The sequence below is a fragment of the Pleurodeles waltl genome, chromosome 8, assembly GCF_031143425.1.
Source record: "Pleurodeles waltl isolate 20211129_DDA chromosome 8, aPleWal1.hap1.20221129, whole genome shotgun sequence".
In the NCBI taxonomy this organism is placed as follows: domain Eukaryota; kingdom Metazoa; phylum Chordata; class Amphibia; order Caudata; family Salamandridae; genus Pleurodeles; species Pleurodeles waltl.
In genome coordinates this window covers 459253973-459268322 of record NC_090447.1, presented here as the reverse complement: position 1 = coordinate 459268322, position 14350 = coordinate 459253973, and the positions used below count along the sequence as shown (strand labels likewise).

General features: G+C 42.1%; 1 protein-coding gene across 1 annotated transcript in view; it reads right to left on the bottom strand.

Moving 5' to 3' along the window:
- Positions 1–14350, bottom strand: part of NPAS2 (neuronal PAS domain protein 2) — a 611171-nt gene that overhangs the window by 357306 nt on the left and 239515 nt on the right. The window contains exons 2-4 of the mRNA XM_069204404.1: positions 9727–9780; positions 7172–7320; positions 2763–2851 (exon numbers count right to left, since the gene is read on the bottom strand). Of these exons, the coding sequence (XP_069060505.1) occupies positions 2763–2851; positions 7172–7320; positions 9727–9780 (292 nt within the window). The remainder of the gene's footprint in view (positions 1–2762; positions 2852–7171; positions 7321–9726; positions 9781–14350) is intronic.

Below are 14350 nucleotides of genomic sequence, written 5' to 3'. Positions count from 1 at the left end.
CTGAGGTACAATTTTTGTAACTCTTTACAAGCATTTCGATTTTTTTGTTGCCTTTTATTATGTAATGTTATATTTACTTGGGTCTCATTTCATATATTCCATATGTTATTTCTTATTGCTTTTGTTATTTATTTTATGTTCTGAAAATTAATGAAATGTTTGTAACAAAAAAATAAGTACTGCACTTGCTGTACTATGGTCATAATGGTCCACAATGCTATGCTGCCAAAATGGAACCCCAATTATTTTTTTTTTTTTACCACACAAAACTAAAATAAGCTTAGCCTAAGGCCCGAAGAATGATGATAACTTGGGTATATCCTTGGAGAGTAGAACTGTAGGAAGAGAATGGCAAAGAATACCCTCATGAAAAGACGGATATAGACAAACAGCATAAGGCATAACTATTAATAACTATGCTACAAACTTAAAAGACTGGTTTAAAGTGTTACGCAAAACAGATTATTTTCCACACTAGCCCAGATTCACTAGCAAACTGTGCAAATGTAATCACTGCACAACAGAGATTGCTTAAAAGTGAAAACTGGGGGTGATTCACAGAGCACATTTTGTGCAATTGAATTCTGACAGGTGGATGAACAAATGTACAGTAAGGGGTAGGATGTGAGCATGATACTTCCAGATTAAACACTGCATCTCTGCCTTTGCTGCCACTGTTATCACAGAGGATTCACTTGCTGTTAGAAGACCAAATATAGAAAGACAGGGAAGGGTTGAGCAGCTGGTCATTGTGGGTTGTTAAGTCTGAAAAACAAATGGGCAGATTTAGGAACCCCTTACTCCATAATATCGCCACACTGGCATCATTTTCTTTTACGCTAATGTGGCGATATTATGGTAAAAATGCAGCACCAGATTTAAAAAGTGCCGCAATGCATGCATTGTACCACTTTGTAACCCCTTGCGCCACATTATGCATCCTCCAGGCATAATGTATGCAAGGGGGGCATTCCTTCATTAGGAGTGCCGAAAAAATGACGCAAAGAAATCTTAAAGATTTCTTTGCGTCATTTTTTTCGGCATTTTTAACACCTACTCGTAGTAGGTGTTAAAAGGGAGCACGCCATTGTTTACAATGGGCCCCTATGGACTGTTCAGGGTTAGCACCAACATTTTGGTGCTAACCCTGAACAGTACATCAATAGCGTCAAAAATTCTAACACGATTGCCTCCTACCCTGTGCCATGATGTGCCGTATTTTAAATGCGGCACACACATGGTGGTGGTAGTGGGGCGCTAAGGGGTGCAAGGAAAGTGGCGCTGCACTGGGAGCAGCACCACTTATCTTAAATCTGCCCCAAAGGGTATAATTTGTAAATGTGTAGGTCATGATGGATGGAATCTGATGAAAGATAGCCAGAGATTGCTTTGGCATGGTCTTTGAATGAAGAACAGGTGGCCTACGGGGGCTTGATTCACGAGTCCTTTTTCCTTGAATAGATGTGACTTATTCTTTGAAATTCAGATTGGGTGAACGAATGCAGCTGTCTGAGCTTCTCGTTACTTCCTTCTACAGACTCATCCTTAGGTAGCTGAAGCACTTGATATACTGGTGATATGTTTCCCGCTACCCTGGCACAAGCACAAGTACGAAAGTACATTTGTTTTTTGTTTTGCAGAAACAAACCCAGGCTCTGGGGGGTTGTTGCTGCTAATCAAAAGAGAACGTGGAGTGAGCAGCTTAAACATTGTGATCCACCTGACATTCAACAGTAAATATCAATCCTCAGCTTCCCCGACCAGGCATGCCACCTGCCACAGTCTAAATAACCCCCCAAATTGTTGGTCTTAAATCACAAAATGTAGGCAACGTGTGTCACTTGTGCAGCACACAGTGGGAAATGCACATATAAAATCTAGACTGTGTGCTATAAGGCCACGGTCTGTAGAATTGTACTTGCTGAGACGTCGGAATTTGCAGTAAGGGCAGATTTTTCTGGAACCATATGTGCCATGTACAGTTAGAAAAATCAGTGTTCACAAACAATGTCATAGAGGTGTCCAAAGCAAAGGGAGCGACCACTCCTGAGGCTGCACCTTTGTGGATATTCACATATATTTTCAATGCATTTCCCCCAAGTGCTTGCTACGCTTACTCATGGAACATCCTGGCATGAGTGGTGCTGAAACTGTGAGAAGGGGCTTGGAATATTTCTACTTTTAAATGTGGCCTGGGAAAGAAAAATCTTCACATGGAAAATTATTTCCAATATGAATATAAAGCATGTGAAATTTGAAGTTTACCCTAACAATAATCCTCTAGCTCTTCCAAAATACGAGGTCCTGCTGGCTTACTGCTAGGATTAAAAGATGTACTGAGGAAATTTACAAAATGTGTACATTTTCCGGGCATATGCCTCAGAAATTTCTAAGAAGGAAAAACAAATAAATCTCACCTATTTGCTTATGTGTAGGCATCAGGTAGTTACGGTTTTCTGTGACTCATAATGCAAGACACATTAATGGCTTGGGCTACAATGCCAGAACTCATCTATTGAGGAGCCCAGTGACTTTCAAAATTAGAGTCTGAGAGAAGGTGAATTCGATTTTGTATTGGATGCTGGATTAGTCAAGCAGTATTGCTGGTTAAAATGATGTTTCTCTTTGAAGGAATTATCCTAACGTATTGATGCAAGAATTGTCAAACACTAGAAACGTGACTTTTTCAGTGATTAAATAATTACATGGAAAGTTAGAGATATCAACAAGACAATATTTGAACATAAGAGTAACATGCTTACCTCTAGCATCAGATGAGTGAACTCTTCATTTCCCAAAAATGAAGGCTTCCAGAGCTCGTGACTATCACAGATTTTTGTCTGAGAAGATACTTATAACAAAAGACAAAAGCAGAATTAAGGTTGCAATCCATATAATATTTAGTTAATGGTGCGAACAGTGAGGAGCTTTTGATACTTTTGATGGATGAGTATTTCATTCACATCTTTGTCTCCTGTTCCCATTGGATAAATGTCTTTCGGACCTGAGCCCATAATATTGACCTTTTTGCATTGTCCTTGCGTCACCGACAATGCAAAGGCTTCCATAGTATTTACAAAGTCACGCAATGCCTGTTTTGTGTGGTCTTGCGTGGCTTTTAAAGAAATGTAACGCAAGGCAGCTACTTGTGCTGCGTTATGTTACATTTCAACTTGGGAGCCATTCCATGGCTGATACATGGGCATTCCCATGCATCCACTCATAGATTTTGCCACATTCCCAGAATTACAAACACTTGTAAACCTAGGAATGCATCAAAATGTTACGCCTCCCAAAGTGAGGCGCAACGAGGATAAATATCTTTACTTCTTCTTGTTATTTCCTCTTTCCACTGTGCTGCATTTTGTAGCACACACAGAAATAGGAAAATGTCTCTAAGAATTGTTTATGTGTAGGAAAATGTGCCTTGCTGCACAAAAACACAGGCATCCTTTCACTACCGTGCAAGGGTGCCTGTGTTAGTGCTAGGCTGTGCACAATGGGATTTCAGTAGCTATAATGAAGCAGGATCCATTAAGGAGATTCCAGCCTCAAGGCAAGGGTCTATATTTTACACTCTCCACAAAAGAGGATGTCGGAAAGATTCAGCTAACTTCCATTTTATAGCCCTTCTAGATGCAGAAGGGAGACTTATTGATAAATATCTAATATCACTCTTGACCGACTAGATAACAACTAATAATTTGTTGCCGGCTTATTAAACATGATTTAGAGCAGGATGTGCCACCATAGACAACATAGTTGCACTCACACTAGGTAACACACTGTGGAAGATCACAGTATGTCTGCTTTGTGGCCTATACGTCTGCATTTGATAAACAAAACTGCAATCTTTTACGGTCAAAGCTTGTAACTTTGAACATTGATGATATCCTTACACCTGATTATTGCATTACATTCTTACTCCTGGATGCAAATCAGAATGTCAGATTTGGAGTATTCCATATTAAGAAACTGCTCTCCATCTAATCTGAGGAACTACCTAGGGTTCCTTGCTCCCTTTTGTACAATCTATATGCCAATTTAAGCCTGAAAGGTGTACATGTACAGATGACCCCATGAGTCCTCTCGGTAGTGGTGCGCGTTCTGGCAAGGCTACCAGTGTACATCCACAAACTCACTAGAAACTACCAATCCTCTCCAGTGAAGACAATGCGCACGCCAGCAGCGTGTGATTGGATGTCTGCATCTGCTTTATTGCAATCCCTTAGTCCAGCAAACAGATGTTGTGTTATGGGATTTCAATAAAGCAGACGTCTGTGCGCATTGTCTTTACTGAAGAGGGTTGGCGTTTTCCAGTGAGTTTGTGGATATATATATTTATATAACTATATATATATATAAAATATATATAAATATAAATATATATAGATATATATATATACTCAAACACAAAGCAGTCACAGGTGGCATGCTCTGATTGCTGGTGGTGCAAAGGGTAAAGCTGCATTCCCAGGAGTTAGATTCCTCTTTTATTGCCATCAATCACCATCAGTATCTCGCTCAACACCACTGGCGCATTTCAACAATCAGTCTTTTTCAAAGTGGATGATTTCAAAATATATGAGTCCTTTCTTAATGTATTCTTAATTTATACTGTTTCCCCATTAAATGGCATTATGGGAGTTGTGGTACAATGTATATCATGATTCTAACTATTGAAGACTCCTAGGCCATGTTCTTGCTGAATAGCATTTCAGCCACATCGACACCAATTGTAGTATCTTCTCTGCTGAATCAGTTACATGGTATTTATGAAAGTCCATACCTTTCCAGGGTATATCTGTCTTCTAGTGTTAGTACACATGCAAAGATTAGTATCTCATCTAGCTGTGCCGCATCCACTTTGAAAAAGAGTGATTGTTGAAACACGTCAGTGGTGTTGGGCGAGATACTGATGAAAATTAATGGCAATAAAAGAGGAATCTAACTTCATTAGAGGCCTCAGGGAACCCAACCCAGGGGCCACGCAGTATGAATGGAGAGGGGAATGCTGGCCCCACTCGTCAAGCCATTAGAGGCCTGGAGGAGTCCACCCCAGGGGCCAAAATATAGGAAAATGGGGAGGGGAGCTGCACAGTCCACTTCCCAAAGCCTCAAAAGTGCCCAGGAGCCCACCCTGGAGCCGATTACTTTAAAGGAGAGGGCTGCGCTACTCCACTCCCTGGGCCATTAATGGCCTTGGGGATCCCTTTTTCTCAGCCCCTGCTTGACGGATCACCCCGATATATGATATATATATATATATATATATATATATATATATATATATATATATATATATATTAACTACTGGCAAGAGCTAGTAGGTCGTTATAGTTGGGACCTAGTTTCCATAGACAGAGCGTTTTTTGTTTTGCTAATAACTTTGATGCCGTTTCACAAATCTTCCCAAAATCTTCAAAACTAGTGTCCTGGTCACTTCAGCTGCTGGCTGGATACATATATATGAAAATAATGTTTGAGTAATATTTAGTTACAAGTTTGCGAGCTTATTGCTAATTTCCTAATATTGGTTCCTATGTAATGGATGGCAGCTTTGCTATGGTTCTTATTTTTCACTAATTTATAGAACTTTCAAGACCAACTGTTGTCTGAAGATTGAGAAGCTAACCAATTTGCTTTCTGATCATATAAAGACTTTGTAAAATTTGCAGAAATGTTGCTGTCTGAACCTGTGAGATGTGGGTAGCTCTGCTGCATGTGGTCTGGTCTAGTGAGTATTGTTGAACTTTTGATTTTTGAAAATGTCATAAGACTGAGAATCTGCTTGTAAGGGACAGATTGGAAATATTAAAGGACCTGGAATGTAGAAGTGAAGAAAGATGCTATACATGACAGGCCATGTGAAATCGCAAGCCAAGATTTCTTGACTGCCCTGAATGTCTAAGGACCTAGAGCCAATTGCTAGGGAAATTGTGCTTGAAAATGCACTATTCTGCGCATTTTGTTCATTTTATTTAAAACCTTGAACTTATCAGCCATGTTGTGGCTGAGGCGTACTAAGCACACCATGAAAGCACTGGAATATTCCATTAATGCCTCTTCAGAACCAATGTAGATTAGCCAATTTATGTGGACATTTTACAGAAACATTTTCCTGTATTTTTCAAAATGTTCTCTGTCATAGAACCCTTTTGCACACAGCTAGAGGAAGTTTGGTTTACTTTTTTTGTGCACTGGGTGCAATATGTGGCAGGTACTTATGATATCTTTCACTTTCAAAGTTCAGCTGGCACCACTAGTGATTCATCATTTTAAGGGATGTCCCTAATGTCAGTGTGCTATTTTCATCTGGCAAATGATGTAGATGAGTCACTTTCTTCTCTGGCACCTTTCTGCAGGGGCGGCCCCTCCGCTATGGCAGAGGAACGTCGCCCTGCTGTTGAAAGCAGGAAAAATAAAGGGAAAATAAAATTATTTTCTTATCCCTTTGTTTTTCCACTTTCGTAGGGTTGGGCAGGGTCAACTTCCTCCACGTCAACAAGTGGAGGAGGAGTGGTTTTGCGCTTCTAAGTGCCCATATCAGTTTGGCCATCTGTCCGAGGCTAGCCAAACTGATATGCACACATAGAACTCAACCAAGCGCAGTGTCCCACTCACTCCCTGAGTGGCATTTCTGCCTGCTCAGGCCAATCCTGGCACTTCTTTCATGCTATGTAACAGCGTGAGAGAGAGAAGTGTTGGGATTGGTTGGGGAGGGTTGAAAAAGACAAGAGGCTGCTGGAGTCGCAGAACATGGAGGCAGCAGGTACTTTTTAAATGCTACTGCCTTTCTGTTGAGCACACTGCACAGCCCCTTTAGCTACGGTAGTGTGAGAGGTGAGTATCATTACTTGCTGCTTCCAGGGCATATGTTCCAGGGTTTCTGTCCTTCTGTTGTGAACGAAACCTCAGTTTAAAAACAGCACAGTTTTCAGATATTTTTATAAGTTTCATTCAGGTGACAAATGTGGCAAAAAAGATTTTTAACAAAATATTTGCAATGAATTCGTTTTCAGTGGGAAAAATATAGCAGGATGATATAATCACAGTAGATGAGAAACATTAAATTCCTAGGTCAAATAAAATTGTTTCTGAATTTATTTTACGTATACATGTACACTGGGTAAATAGTCCTAAAAGGATATTGGTAAAAACATTTGCTTACCGTTGTGTTTTTGCAAGAAGCCAATGACCTTTTCGAGCACGGTAGTTTTGTCCATTTTGTGAGTGTTGCCTGGAAGCATTGAGCTGAGCTCTTTTATGAGAATATTAAACTGGTCCCGCCTCTTTTTCTCTGACTTATTCCGTGAAGCCCTGCAATGACAAGTGGGAAAAGTGTGATGCGTGTGGCTTCAGTGCAGTCATATTTTCTGCACTGCTGCAATGGCAATAATAAAGTCACATCTGCTGCTCACACGGGCAATAAGGCTCCAGTCGTGGATGACACCCAGGTGGTAATCGAGTCTGCCTTGCCATAGTTCGAGCTCTGAATGCTGGGCCATGCCTAGTGACAGAGCCTGCTACCGGAAGCAGCTCCTCCGCTAGGGTGGAGGAGCGTTGCCCCCCCACCCACCAGCAGCGGCAGCTGTAAATCTATTACAAGACAATGATATTAAACTGTGTTTATTATCATTTTCTTGTAAATGGGCGGGGCCACGGGCTCTGACGAGCACTGAGGGGGAGAGCACCGCATTGCTGACAGCACAATGCATTGCCTCCATTCCCAACGCATCCCTGACTCTGCACGGTTGGAGCCGACGCATCACCTACATCTTCAGGATTGATGCCAACACATCGCCTCTTTTGCTGCTCGCACCTTGTTATTGAAGTCAATGCAACTCCCAACCAAGGTACTGTTTCAGTGGGCCGAGAGCGGTCTCTCTGTCTGACCCCTGGTCCATTGCAGTCAGCCTGACTTTTCAGATTTGACCTGGTCTACTGTGACCAGATAGTCCTGGTTGGCACTTTATGTTTCCAAACACGACAACTAAGTTTATTCTTTAAAAATTCATCTCTCAATTTCTGCCAATTGGATTTTCATTGTTTTGGTCTTGTTTTGTCATTTAAATTAAATTATACTTTTTTAACCAGGTGCAGTACCTTCTTGTGTGGTGTTTTCACTGCTTTACTGCTTGATGGGTTGCACAAATAATTTACACATTGCCTCTTAAGTTAAGCCTGCCTGATCGGTGCCAAGGTACTAGAGGGTGAGCACAGGTTAATTTATTATGTGTATCTAACTTACCCTGACTAGGACTTTGGTTTCTTCTTTGACAGGAAGCATGCCTCTACCAACCAGAAACCCATCTAATAAGTAAATTATATACTGAAGCAGGGGTCTTGCAGTTCATAAAGGGGCGATTATGGACATGTGTTTTATTTGTTCAAAGGTTCACCAGCTTTGGCAAGAGGTTTGAAAAAAGTTATGGAAAGTTGCGGCTTACAAATACTCTTCTCATTGGAGAATATTTTTCTTGAAGAGGTTCATCCATCATCGTTTGCTAGGCAAATTTATTGATATAGTATTAGTGAATGTTCTACAAATTATAACTTCAACTGTAGGCTGATAACATACCACACAAAGCCATGAAAAGTCTTGTGTGTCAGAATAATAGATTGAGTAGTCGTAATAATATCTCCCTAAATCTGGCTTCCCTTGACATTTCTTTAAAAAAACATATTTTTCTTTGTCAATTACAACAGAAAACCGCAAACCTCCTCAGACAGTTGTAGTATTATTGATCACAAGCTACTGTTGTCTTATTGGTCTTTTATTAATCTGGCAGAGGTAGTTTTAAAACTTTAAACAATGACTTTATCGTTTACAAACTTTGAATAATTTGGATGACATTGTGATACAGTGATATTTATTGTTTAACACCCCAATTATCATTTATCTAGTTTGATTTTTGATTTGTTTTATTACATCCCTCAGTTTCCTATTATATTTTCAAAATTACGTTCTTGTTACTTCGTTGTTACATTTTAACCTTGTTATAGCTATTGGTCGCAGTGGAATAAACTTCTACGTTTCTTATTGTTGAATGTGATTCTTTAATAATTTTCTAATTCACTTGCTAGATTTATATAATTATCCAGATGTATTAGTTTTCTTTTCTTAATATATTCAATAAAGTTTTACCTACTAAAATAAGGTTGCGTGTTTAACCTGAGAATGGTGCTTTGAATAAGTGATGTGCAGTTGGATGATTGTTTCAGGTATGAAAGAAAAAGATAACTTGGGTACAGCATCACTTACATCACAGAGCAAGGAAAATAATTGGACTGAATACACAGAAAATTCATATAAAACTATAATGCATTACTCCACATTAGCTGTGTATTTCAGTCCTCTGCCATGCTTAACTTGCTGCCGAAAAAAGTAAGATTTAGACCTACATAAACGCAATATAAAGGTGGATCGTTGCTCTGCATAAAAAGCAAAAGTATGATAAAGTAGCCACAGTTGGTATTTATAGAGCCGGAGACAATGAGGCCACCATAGTGTCTTTTGCTAGGTGTGTTTCTTCCCTTGACCATCTATGAGGCTTTAGTCCCTGTGGAATGTGATGAAATGTAAGTGAACTATGTGAACGTCAACTGCTTCCAGAGATGTGTCACTACCTGTGTAACTTCTTCAATAATGAAATGAGGTGTAACCTCTGCTTGTTCTTCGTGGTACACCTGAGAAGTCACTTCAGGACACCACTGCCATCTCACCTCTTTGCTCTGTCCTTCTCGTCGTCATCCATGGGGCTGTCTATGCAGCTTTGCCTAGCACAAAACACAAAATAACAGTTATCAGCAACTACGTTTGACATTAGGTTGGGTGTTCTACAATTCAGAAACATTATAGTCTGCTTTTCCTAACATACTGTGCAAATCCCCGAGTACCTCCCTTAGAAGTTATAAAGGATTTTTAGTGGAAGATTCCAAAGCTATAGGGGCCTGATTATGAGTCTATGGCAGTGGTTCCCAAACTGGGAGCCACAGCTCCCTGGTGCACCATCAAAACTAGCCAGGGGCGCCGCACACAGTTTGGGAACCACTTAGCTATTTCCAGTTCGGACACAATAAAACTACAGCCAGTGGCTCCCAAACTGTGTGCGGCTGGTCTATGGAGTGGTGTGCCCAGGTGGGATACACTGTGACCTACTACAAATCTGAGGGTGGTGTGCCAGCATCTGAATGCCACAGGTGTAGAAACACCGAACCTGATTTTTACCAACTGTAAAATCTGGCCAGTAAAATGAAGAGGATTGGGCTGCAATTGAAACCCACGCCTGGCCCCTGACAGACGTCCTCCTATGGCACATAGGGGGCATATTTTGCTTCCCTCTTGCCAGCCCACGGCCTGTCCTGTCCCTTCTCACCATCCGCACCACAGGCCCCACACCCTACATTGTTAATCCCCATTCCCTTTGGATTAAGTAGTAATAGCTGTATTTTGCTGTGGGTAAAGCATCCAGAAACATTATTTCCAGCCACACGGTATCCCTGCATCTAAATCTGTCCCTTTTGTAATCGGCCCTTATAAAGTTAGGTGGCAGAATAGGTAAATAGTTGGGCGGAAGTATGCTACTGTGTCTGCTTTATTGACAGGACAACAAACAGTTTTAAGCCAGCGGTATTTTAATTTGATAATGGCAAAAATTGATGGCAGTATGTTACTTAATTGTACAACCTGCTATTTTGTGACAGTTTCGAAAAATAAACTATATATTGCAATATCAAGCGCTATGCAATTCACCACAGACACGTTCAAATAACTGTCAGAGCTTTTACCTCAAAGAATATCAAATCCAGGCAGAATTTTGTAAGTGGTCTGGCCAATACTGGGAACAAATTCAAATACTCTAAAGACACCACTGTTTATGTGATGCACTACAGTGCCTCAGTTTTAATGAATATATCTTAGAACAAAATTGTATGCCACTTGACTGGTCCTAGGACTAAGAATTTCTAGAACATAGTAGAAAAATGTTATTTTCCAATATAGTTGTGCCACTTTATGCTTATTTCACAATTTGTAATTTGAAGTAAGCCCAACACTTCTCAGTACATAACATTTCTAATGTCTGGCATTTGATTGGTGCTTTACTAAGCAACAACAGGGAATTAAACAACTGCTGAACGCAAGGGTTTTGGGAAAGAAGCTGGTATGTGAATGCAAAGTGGCAGTCTTTATGCCACCTCATTACTAATTACCTGGTATTGGCAAGTATAGAGGACTAACATTTAAGACCTGAGTAGTTTATTTTATGTTAAAGTATTGCAACCCTAGGTGACCTCTACCAACAAACATTTATGAACACATAAATGCATCTCACGGGCGCAAAAATTATTCTGTGGGCAGAAATTTTTGATTCACAGAATCACAGTCATTTTTTTCACCCGTATATTGCATTTATGAATACAAACGATTCACTTTTAGTCAGATTGTTAGCAGTTGTAACTGTTTGGACCAGGGTGAATTTGTGGGCATACCACTGGAGGGCAAAGTCGTGGACATCCAGACGTATCTAATATGCAACATAACCTCTTTCTCTTTGAATATTTTGTAGTTCTCCCCTTAAAAACAAGAGTCAACCAGTCTGAGGGAGGAGAGCGCTGATAATCTAAACATGCATTGGCTAAATGATCTGCCCCACTCCAATCCACCCCACTCCCATCTTCCCCACTCCAATCCAAAACAACCTGCCCACTCCTGTCTGCCTCACTCCAATGCTAAACGTTCTGCCACACTCCAATCTCCCACACTCCAGTCCGCCCCACTTCAGTTCAAAACAGTCAGCCCCTCTCCAATCCACCCTACTCCAATCAAATCCACCTCATTCCAAACTAATCCATCCCATTCCATCCCAATTCACCCCACTCCAATCCACCCCAATCCACCCCACTCCATTCCAATCCAAAACAATCAGCCACGCTCCAATATACCCTACATCATTCAGCCACACTCCAAGCCAGTCTGCCCACTTCAATCCAAAACTATCTGCTCACTCTAGTCTGCCCCACTCCAATCCAAAATAATCTGCCCCACTTCAATCTACCCTACTCCAATCCAAAACAACATACCCCACTTCAATCTGCCCCTCTGAAATCCAAACCAATCTGCCCCACTCCCATCCAAAACAATCTTCTCCAATCCAAAACAATCTGCCCATTCCATTCTGCCCCAGTTCAATCCAAAACAATCTGTTTTACTCCAATCTGCTGTACTCCAATATGCCTCTACTCAATTCCAAAACAGTCTGCCCCACTCTAATTCACAACACCCCAATCCAATCTACCCCACCTCATTCCAATTGACCCCACTCCAATCCAATTCACTCCACTTGAATCCACCACAAATAATCCACTTCAATCCAATTCACCTCACCCGAATCCATTGCACTCCAATCCACCACAATCCACCCCACTCCAATCCAATCCAAGCCAATCCAATCCACCACATTCCAGTCCACCCCATTCCAGTCCAATCCAACCCACTCTAGTCCACTCCAACCCACTCCACTCCAATTCACCCAACCCACTCCAGCCCAATCCATCTCACTCCAATCCAACCCACCCACTCAAATCCAATCCACCCCATTCCAATCCAGCCTACCCCACTACATTACAGTCCAACAGGCCATTCCAATCCAAACCAGCCCACTCCAATCCAGTCCAACTAATTCCAATACAACCCAGTTGAATCCACTCAAATCTAATCCACCAAAACCCAGACCAACCCACTTCAATCCAATCCACCCGCCCAATCCACTCCAATCTATCCCATGCCAATCCAGTCAACCTTAATCCACCCTACTCCACTCCATTCCAGTCCACCTTAATCCACCACACTCCAATCCAATTCACCCCACCCTAAACCACGTTAATCCACCCCACTCTAATCCAATCCACTCAACTCAACTCCAATCCCATCAACCCCACACCAATCTAATCCATTTACCCCAATCCACTCCACACCACTCCAATCCACCCCACTCCAAACCAATCCACCTCACTCCACTCCAATAAACTCCACATCAACCCAGTCCCACCCACTCCAATCCAACCCACCCTAAATCCCTCCAGTCCCATTCACCACTCTCCAGTCCAGTCCACTCCAATCCAATCCAATTCTACCCAAAGCAAATCCACTCCAATGAAATCCACCCTACTCCAATCCATCCCACTCGACCCCACTCAAGATAAACACCCCATTCAAATCCAATCCACCCTACCCCACTCCAATCCAATCCACGTCAATACAATCAAATCCACCTTACTCTAATTCAGTCCACCCCACACCAGTCCAATTCATCCACTCCGCCCCACCCCACTCCAATCCACGCCACTGCACTTCACTTCAGTCCAGTCCACCCCACTCCAATCCAATCCACTCCACTCCAATCCACCCCACTCCAATCCAGACCACCCTACTCCAATCCAGTCCAACCCACTCCAGTTCAGTCCACCCCACTCCACCCATCCCACCCCAATCCACTCCACCTCACTAGTCCATCTCCCTCCAATTCAATCCACACCACTGCAGTCCAATTCACTCCACTCCTGTCCACCCCACTACATTCCACCCCACTACATTTCAACCCACTCGATTCTGCCCCACTCCAGTCCACTCCATGCTACTCCTGTCCAACCCACCCCATCTAATCAATCCACTTAATCCAATTCACCACACTCCTACTCTATCAAATCCATCCATTTAATCCAATTCACCCCACTCCAATCGACCACACTTCATTGCAATTCACCCCACCCAATCCAATCCGGCCACCCAAATCTAATCAAATCCATCCCACCTCAATCCAATCCATCCTACCCCAATCCAATACACCCCACTCCACTCCAACCCACTCCACTCTAATTCAATCTACTCCAATCCACCCGACTTTACCCCCTCCACCCATTTCAGTCCACCCCAATCCAGTCCAATCTACCGAGCCCCCCCACTCCACCCCACTCCACTACAATCAAATCCAACCCACTCCCATACAATCCATCCCACTCCAGTCCAATCCATCACACTCAGTTAATCTAATCTGCCCCACTCCACTCCATTCCAATCCACCCCACCTAGTCCACCCAATCCAATCTACACTCCTCTCAATCCACACCACTCTACCCTAATCCAATCTACCCCACTCTACTCCAATGTAATACACCGCACTACCTCAGTCCACTTCAATCCACGCCACCCTATTCCACTCCACAACACTGCTCTCTATGACACACTCTGCCACTAAACCACTGACCTCTACTTCCCTCTACTCAACTCTATGACAACACTCTAGTCCCCCTACTCCACTTTATGACACTCTACTCCAACAAATCAACT